Source organism: Salmo salar, chromosome ssa26 (assembly GCF_905237065.1).
Source record: "Salmo salar chromosome ssa26, Ssal_v3.1, whole genome shotgun sequence".
Taxonomy (NCBI): domain Eukaryota; kingdom Metazoa; phylum Chordata; class Actinopteri; order Salmoniformes; family Salmonidae; genus Salmo; species Salmo salar.
Window position 1 is genome coordinate 15,026,813 of NC_059467.1, and position 9,075 is coordinate 15,035,887.

Below are 9,075 nucleotides of genomic sequence, written 5' to 3' on the forward strand. Positions count from 1 at the left end.
GAGATAGACATGGCTTTAAATTTGTAGGTGGCTTAATTTACCCTGTCCTGTGGCTCAATTTACCCAATAACAGGGGTAAGTTGTGCTAAGAGAAAACAAGCTATGTTTTCCAAACTGTAACGTTTACATGAATTCTGAATATTTCCAGGGATACACAACATCCTGAAATATATGTAGCCTAGATATCTTTGTTAGAAAGAATACTATATTTCCCTTGACAAAGTGATGCTGAATGTAAAAAATGGCTCAATTTACCCCACTTTCCCCTAGATTGCAGGCAGTGGGTGGGATAGATTGTGATTGCGAATGATGTCTGGCAAACCTATAGGGGCACTCTTCAAAAAAGCACAGTCCTAGATTGCACCTCAGGGAACGAGGAGGACTTTGGTGCAGCTTTCAGTCGCAGGATTCTTTCTATTATCAGTCCGTGCTCAGTCTTGCAAGGGAATACATCAGCTCCTCGACTCACCTTACCGTTTGGGTTTAAGGCAGAAATCCAGGTTGGTGAACTTTGTATCTATATTTTTCAGCTTTTGTATGTTTTTTTTTTTTTATTCTGGAGAAAATAAGAGAACATATAGAACATGCTGTTGTGGTAAATTGGAGAATGAAGAATAGAGAAGGGAGAAAGAGTTGGATAAGCTATCCTTTGTTCTCTTTTGTTCATGTATTTGCATTCCTACCGGTGCGTGCTAGATTTTCAGATTCAACATCTTCGAGCCATAATTTGCGTTTTATTATGTGGATGTTCCAAGGAGTCCTGGCTGGGATTTTAACAATTTGTCTGCGCTATGAGGCGTAGAAAAAAAATATCCAGAAGCATCAGGGTGGCAGGGCTGTGTGTGCCCAAATCAATTTATGTAATACATACAAAAAATATAAAGTGCAGAATAAGATGACAAATCAAGATTCATGCTTAATAGAAAAAATACGAACATATTTTCCATCGTGCCTCTACACGCCTGTGGAGCCCCACTAGACGGTATGGCTACATTGCAGTAGCGGTGTGTATGTGGTTGGGGGGATGGAGTCACTGCGCTTGTTGTGCCTTCACTGTCGTTAATATATCGTTTTAAATAATTACTTATATTTCTTCTATAATGACAAATATCAAAGACTGCCATCCATCCAAACTATAAAAGTTATACTTTTTACAATCAGGTGGGTTTCACAGTTAACTTCATTCTGTAGCAGGCTAGGATGCACGTCTCTTAGTGCCTTGCTATGGCAACAGGAGTTGTTCAATTCTATGCGCATTTTCCTTCGTCGTAATTAACGTGTCTTTAGCCAGATTTGAGTTTTAAGACAAAATAACACATGACAGTAATCTGTGTGTGATCATATTGCTGTAATTGGTTTAACCCTCACACCCCTAAACTGTTACTGTTTAATCCCCTCGCCTATAATCCCCAATACGTGAATATTGTCATGTGCTTTTGGCAGATGTATATTAAAATCTCATTTTGAAATGTCTGACTGTTTTTCGTTTAATGTGTGTGTATATGCAAATGTAATGTAAACTGATTAAATTAATTGAGTCAAACACATATAAATTACCCCCGCAATTAACTTAATTCGCATGCTATAGCGACCCTCAAATATGGACAGTCTTGGGAGGAATATGAAAGCCTGTTTATCCGATAGCTTAGTGCAGGGGAACAATCGCTGCTCTGATATCAGCATGGATTTAGCTGTTTAGTCTACCGGCGCTGGCCTGGCGCACGGCTCCCTCTGTCTGCATCCCTTCTTGATTTCCCCAATGCAGTACTATGGACAGCTCCTATTATGATCACGCCCGTTGTGTGCTGCAGTTCAAATAAATATGCTATATGGCAGTCGCTCTGTCACCCATCTGACGAAAAGGCCAAATTAGATTCAACTATTTTTGTGACATTTTGGATATGGTCAAACGAAGTACTTGCGGAAAATGTCATAGTCTATTGTTACGTTCGTACTTAGTTTTGCCTCAAAGAATAGTCTTTTTTGAGAACCGCCTGCATGTTGAGCATTTTCCACCTTTTGGCTTCACTTGATACTGTATGTCAGGCAGAAGAAACCGTAACCTATTTAGTATATCCATTCCAATGGTAAATATTGATTTATTTGACAGCCAGCCTACTATTATTTTAAGGATTAATTTAGTACTATTATCACCAAACATATCTCTCAGATAACATTTAATTCCCAGTTCTCGGTTTTCTGATAGAGGGAAGGGAAGTTGAGGTATGTTGAAATCAGCTCTTCCTCTTACAAGCATGGCAATGGAATAAAATAATCACTCTTTTGTGAGTGAGACCAATGTGATAACCTTAACCCTACACACATACTTAAGCAAATAGTTTAGCTATATGTTTTTGTCATCAGTGGATGATGCATGGTACTAACTCAGGGATACTACTACTCAGTATTATACCATGGCATTGTTGAATAGCTTTGTGATTGGCTTGAAGGGCATTCTAGAGCATGCATTTTTTCCCTTTATAAACTGGGTGGTTTGAGCCCTGAATGCTGATTGGCTGACATCCGTGGTATATCAGACTGTATAACACTGGTATGACAAAACATGTATTTTTACTGTTCCAATAATGTTGGCGACCAGTTTATATTAGCAATAAGGCAATAGGGCTGTATCCAGGCACAATGGGGCTGTATCCAGGCACAATGCGTTGTGTTGTGTAAAAGAACAGACCTTAGCATGGTATATTGGACATATACCACACCCCCTCGGGCATTATTGCTTAAATAACACACAGGTATTTTTGCATGGTAGAATTTAATGGCTATCATACATTTTTTACATGTTTTGTTTGAGTTGCTTTTGAAAGCAAAAGTCACATTTAAAACAGTATTGGTATTGTTGAATTTGATTTTCATAATAGCAAGCTAGGTCTGATGGTTTAGCTGATGGTTTAACCATGGCAACTATTGTAGCTATCTAGTAAACTTGCTAGCTAGCTACTTCAGTGGATGTTGAACACATTTGTACTTGCAAATGAACACTTTTATAGTAGCATGGTATAGCCATGGTATAAAAGGCATGGTATAAAAGGGATAATCAACTCGGGGTTCTATGCATAATCTGGAAAATAATGCATCTTTGTGGAAGGTCAGTTCCAGTCCGCTGGCACGTTGTGGAACACACCTTCCAAATCATTCATTATTTTACATAGAACGCATAGCCCCTCGTTGATTATCCCTTACTTAATTCCAATGCTTTTGTGGTTGCAAGTAACAGGACTATGCAGAACACGAGTTTGTGGTCTGTAAAATAGTATGTTATCTTATCCATGTACCCTGGCCTGAATCTTATCTAACCCTTGCACTAAACGATAGACCAAATCCAAACCATAGCCCCAAAAAATGTTTCACCAACCTGTAGTTTTCAAAATACCATGGCATTGTTCAATAGTCGTTTCTGATTGGCTTGAAGGGCATTCCACGTCGTTCATTATTTTCCACAGAACGAATAACCCCTCGTTGATTATCCCTTACTTACTTACAGTGCACTAGATAGCTATATCCCCCATCCCCCCTCTCTCTCTCTCCTACTCTCTCTCCCTCCCTCTCTTTCTTTTGGTTTGCTTGCAGTCATTTTAGATGTCCTGACAACAAGTGCTCACTAGGTTCCGAAAACCTATAGCTAAAAGCATTTGTGTTTTTTTCTTTATTCTGTGAACTCAAGTCCCCCTTCCTCCTCTAACGGTGCCTCTAACCTGCTATTCTAAAAGTATACCAGTGGGAATACGTGTACAACTAAAACAGACCATTATAGGGCAACAGTAGAATGGGAGGCTCACTTGGCACATAATAACATTACCTAAGACTCCAGAGAGGGTGTCTTGTCCTGTGGTTTATACAAGAGCACTGGATAGTTTAGAACTTGGAGTAGTTCCCATGCAGTGGTCAGTTGTCTTTTAGCCAATAGTATTTGGCAGAGGGTGGTTTCCAGATTGAAATGCCTTCCCCCTTTAAAGCCTGACTGAGTGCTTTCTCGGAGACAAGAGGCAGGATTGCAATGCCTTGCATTTTCTTCAGCTTTAACTTGGTATTGAGGTTTGTGGTTTGTAGTTAAAGGAAACGGATGTATGCTATGCATATATTTTCAAACGCAACAACCTATCACACTTGTTAAGTAATTCTGATTTTATTATTCATTTTTAGGAGACACCATGGGAGGCAAGCTGAGCAAGAGGAAGAAGGGGTACGATGTCAGCGACCCAAAGGACAAGAAGGAGGAGATTACTGTGGCTGCTGTGAGTGCCGTTGAGGCCGTGGCCCATGCCGTGGAGAGCAAAGCACCAGCTCCGGTCGCTGAGTTGGCAGCGAAGACTGCTCCTAAGGTGTCTGCTGAAGTGGAGGGAGCAGTGGAGTCGGCAGCGGTAGCCATCACAGAAGCGACAGAAGAGGCCCTGTCAGCTATAGAGGCAGTGGCCAAGGGGGCCACCGCAGAGCCAGCGGCTGTACCAGATGAACCCGTGGCAGCACCTGGAGAACCAGCGCCAGCAGCAAAGGAACCAGTGGCTTCAGAAGAACCAGCTGCAGCACCAGAGGACCCAGCGTCAGCTGCAGCACCAGAAGAACCTGCAGCCCCAGAAAAGCCAGCGGTGGCACCGGAAGAACCTGCGCCAGCAGCAGAAGAACCAGTGGCTTCAGGAGAACCAGCTGCAGCACCAGAGGACCCAGCGCCAGCTGCAGCACCAGAAGAACCTTCAGCCTCAGAAGAGCCAGTGGCAGCACCGGAAGAACCTGCAGCAGTAGCAGAGGAACCAGCCGCAGCTCCAGAAGAGCTTGCAGCTCCAGAAGAGCCCGTGGCAGCACCGGAAGAACCTGCAGCAGCTGAGGAACCAGCAGCATCACCAGAGGAACCTGCGGCAGCACCAGAGGAACCTGCGGCAGCACCAGATAAAACAAAGGCACCGGAAGAACCAGCGGCACTAGAGGAACCAGCGGCTGCACCAAAAGAGCCTGCAGTGGAAGAGCCTGTACCAGAAGAGTCTGCAACAGCACCAAAAGAACCTGCACCAAAAGAGCCCGCAGTGGAAAAGCCTCCACCAGAAGAGCCTGCGGCAGCACCAAAAGAGCCTGCACCAGAAGAGCCTGAGGCAGCACCAAAAGAGCCTGCACCAGAAGAGCCTGAGGTAGCCTCTGTGGAGCTAGCTGCAGTACCAGAAAAGGCTTCTGAGGCTACAGAACAAGCCACAGAGGTGACAGCAGAGATTACAGACACTACAGAACCAGAGCCTGCTGCTCCAGAGCCTGAAACAGAGACTGTTACAGGGAAGGCCCCAGAACCTGAGGCTGTGGTCGAGGCACCAGTAGAGGCAGAAGCAGCTTCATCCGCCCCGGAGGAGGAGCCTGCATCAGTTGCAGAAGCCGTGTCAGAGTCAGCCACAGAGGCAGCCGCAGAGCCAGAGGCAGAATCCATCCCACAACCAGCCGCTGAAGAGCTCCCCCTACCTATAGAAGAATCCGTAGCAGAGCTTGAATCTGAAGCTGCTGATGCAGTAACTGAAGCAGCAGAGCCTGAGGCTGCCGACATTGCAGAACCCATCCCGGAGATCATCATTTCAGAATCTGCTGCACCTGCGGCTGCAGAGGAGGCCAGCGCTGAGCAAGAGGAGGCTGTGCTGGACAACAAGGAAGTTGTTTCCGCAGTGGAGGCTACTGCTGAGCCTTCTGCCCCTGAGGTCAATGGGGAGTGTCAGGAGCAGGCAGCCGAGCCGGCTGCCGTGTCTGCCCCGGAGCCACAGCAAAAGGAATGTGTCAACGGCATTGACAAGCCAGAGGATGCCGTTGAAGTGCAAAGTGACTGCGAATTAAAAAAGAACTTGAACCTGACTGGCGACATCCAGATTCCTGAGGCAATCGGTGAGGCAATAAGTCAGGCTGTAGACTTGGTCTGAAGCTAATATAAATGTGAAGTCCCTAATGATCCGAAAAAAAACCTCCAACACAGGCTTCTGAAGATAAATATAAAAATGCCTGTTGTGGCAAAGGAGTTTCCGATTAACCAAAAGGAAATACAACCACTCAAGTGTAGAGAGGGGGAGTGAGATACATGTAGGAAGAGATGTGAGACATGGATGCAGTGTGCCCCACTGAGTCTTTGTGCCCCATATGTCATTGCAGAAGGGCAGCCTGTGTTTGCAGTATTTGTGGTGAGATGAAAGCCAGCGAAATTTGAGGGATGAGTATAGGAAAACCGGAAACAAAACTGGACAACAGAGCAAAAAATGTGACATTGGAAATGTTGAATGGAATGAATAGTCTTGTCTTTGTGTGGGAGGCTGATGAATATTAAAAATGTTTTTTTGTAATAGCATTCAATAATGATCTAATTTAGACTTTCACATATCCTTTCCTTAACTATACGAAAAAATAATGGATGAAAAGTTTTGGCCTTTTATAGTGGTGCAAACAGTGAGGAATGTTCATTAATGGCTTGGAATAGACAATAAAAAAAGACTGTTATACCTGATTGTTCTTTTGTTCTTATGTCTTCTATATCAATTAGGCAAAAGTCATTTGACAAAAAGCCTTATTGTATAATGACGGGTCATTTTAGTCAATTTTAACATGTTACAATTATTTCGACTGTATTTTAAGATACCTTTATGATTGATTATAATAAGTAACCCTCAGTAAACCCTAGGTGCAAAAAATTGAAATCTTTTATAACTGAAATCAGTCCATTGCTTTATTGTTGTTGGCTGATAGATTGAGTGCACCAGTATCAGCAGTAGGAGACAATATCTACAGGACATCATTCATTTCAAACTTCTACAGTTACATACAGACCAGGTGTCTTTTGGGTTAGAGGTCGCCTGATTGTATTACCTTTAGAACAACGTCCCTAAGGTCTTCGGCCTTGCAAATATTTTCTTTGGTGGAGCTTGGCTTGCCTGTGCGTTTCTTTGAAAAATATGACAATGTTAATGCATGCAGACAGAGATCATTTCATAGGTCGTCTGTTCCTCTACCTCTTACATCATAATAACCCATCTCACTGGAACTTCAAGCTGTGGTAGGCAGGCAGCACCATAGAAATATAATGAATAGAGAGGGCATGGAAGCTCTAACCCTGGCAAAAGATGCAGTAAAGAGGTCAATGGAACTTGACCCAAACAATGGAAATGCCATGGAAACACGGGGGAAATATGCTGTTGGGGAAAGATCCCAAATCTCCTCATTGGCCCCTAGCAAAATTTTCCTGCATTTAGGCTATTGTTTATATGTGTATTTCACACTAGGTTGAGGTAAAAATCTGAATATAATGTTTCTATAGATGCCAACCCCAAAGCATTTTCTTGACATCGTCACCAATCAACAGCATTGCAGTTAAAAAACGACTTTGACTGCCACCACCAATTTCTGTATGCTAGCTATGCTACCAGCTTACACAAACGGGAGTTAGCATTTAGGAGTCACTTCTTCTAAACTGGAAAAGGAACAACTTCTAAATGTTATGCAGGAAAAACAGCCAAATATATCCAAATTGGACTTTAGTAACCATATTGTGGGCCTGTTACATTACATTTACATTTACATTACATTTAAGTCATTTAGCAGACGCTCTTATCCAGAGCGACTTACAATACATCAATCATGACGGATTTGATGAATATCTACTTTGTTATATCAGATTTGTTGAATGTGCGCCAATCCTGCATCCTTATTCTATCCCCCACTGTCTGTGTTCCATTGACCTCTTTACTGCATTCATTTGACTGGTAAACTCATGAGTACACTCTCAATGGCTGTCTGGTATTGTGATGCAATTATTTCCATGGTAATTTGGAATGGTCTGTCAACTGATGCTGGATTGCCATGGTGATGTAGAATGTTCATTAAAATTATGCTAACTGATGTAGCTAATACAATATAATGTATTTTTTGTAATGTCAGTGAGTTGACTCAACAAATCACAGCACAATGTCAAGGGTACACTTCCTGCTTTTACTTCCTGGCATGGGTACACTCAAAATGGCTGCCAGTCCACCCATTATGCCATCAATGACTTGAATGGGGATACCTGTTCTATTCATTCTATTTCTGTGGGCAGCACACACTCCCCACATTTCAGAGATTGAAATGGTGAGGGGGGTTGGGGGAGGGGTGTGCATTCTTGGAGGAGGAAGGGACTTTCAAGGGGGTGGGCGGTGGTGAGTGGGGGATGAGGGTCTGGGATGAAAGGAAGAGCTCTGACGCAATACAGAGGAGAACACAACCATTACAAATGAGCTAATAACTATTTTGGCTTGAGACACTGTTTCAGGGGATGACATTGGGCAGGTGGACGGAGAGTTTGGAAGAGAAGGATGAAACGGCCGTAGAATTTCACTGGCAGTGAGGAAATACAGGTTTTGACACCTACTTCATCGGCCCTTGCAGAATGCTCCTGAGCATGGTGCTTGCACCTACATCTTAAAAGAGGCGAGAGGGTATCTGTCATGTAGGTGCCAAAGCACATGCATTAGCACAAGAGAGTTAAATGGTATGTGTTTGTGGATGCACATTTTTGTGTGTGTATCTGTGTGTGTGTTCATGAGTCTGTGTGTGTGTTCATGAGTGTCTATGGCATATGTACTATATATGGAATCTCACACAGTATTTATAGACGTGGGTCAAAATCGGAGAGAAGATTCGATGGAGATATGAAAGGTTCTCAAGCATCTTCCATCGGCACCATAATGAACTCCTCTACATAGCAACCCTAAATTCTCGCTCTGGTTTCTTCAAGAAATACTCAGGCCCTCAGATTTATGAAAGGAATGTTCTTGAGAGCTGGGGTGTTGGGTGGATGGACGGACACGCTGGCTTGTTTTCGCACTCCCCTCTGAAGTGTTCTGTGCCAATGGGTTACAGTGTATATGAAAATAGGATAAAATATTTATCTCAGAAAACGTCCTGTAAATTATCATTATCTAAATCCCCCTTACATTTCAATCGAGAGATCATCAGTGAGATTAAAGTAAGCTTGACAAGCTACAGGGTTTGGTTGGGTTTGCATTATTCAAAGGTTGCGTTTTTCTCCACAAAAACAGACCAGCTCTATTGTCAATATCACCTCTAAAA

The 9,075-nt window shown here is 43.1% G+C and overlaps 1 protein-coding gene across 1 annotated transcript; it reads left to right on the forward strand.

The window, feature by feature from the left end:
- The first annotated feature begins 255 nt into the window (after positions 1 to 255).
- Positions 256 to 6,478, forward strand: LOC106587278 (skin secretory protein xP2). The gene is made up of 2 exons (XM_014175515.2): positions 256 to 500; positions 4,162 to 6,478. The coding sequence occupies exon 2, from the start codon at positions 4,170 to 4,172 to the stop codon at positions 5,901 to 5,903; it is 1,734 nt and encodes a 577-aa protein (XP_014030990.1). The 5' UTR covers positions 256 to 500; positions 4,162 to 4,169; the 3' UTR covers positions 5,904 to 6,478.
- Positions 6,479 to 9,075: the final 2,597 nt, after the last annotated feature.

Coding starts and splice junctions, on each gene's coding strand:
- LOC106587278 (XM_014175515.2), top strand. CDS start 4,170: ATGGGAGGCAAGCTGAGCAAGAGGAAGAAGGGGTACGATGTCAGCGAC.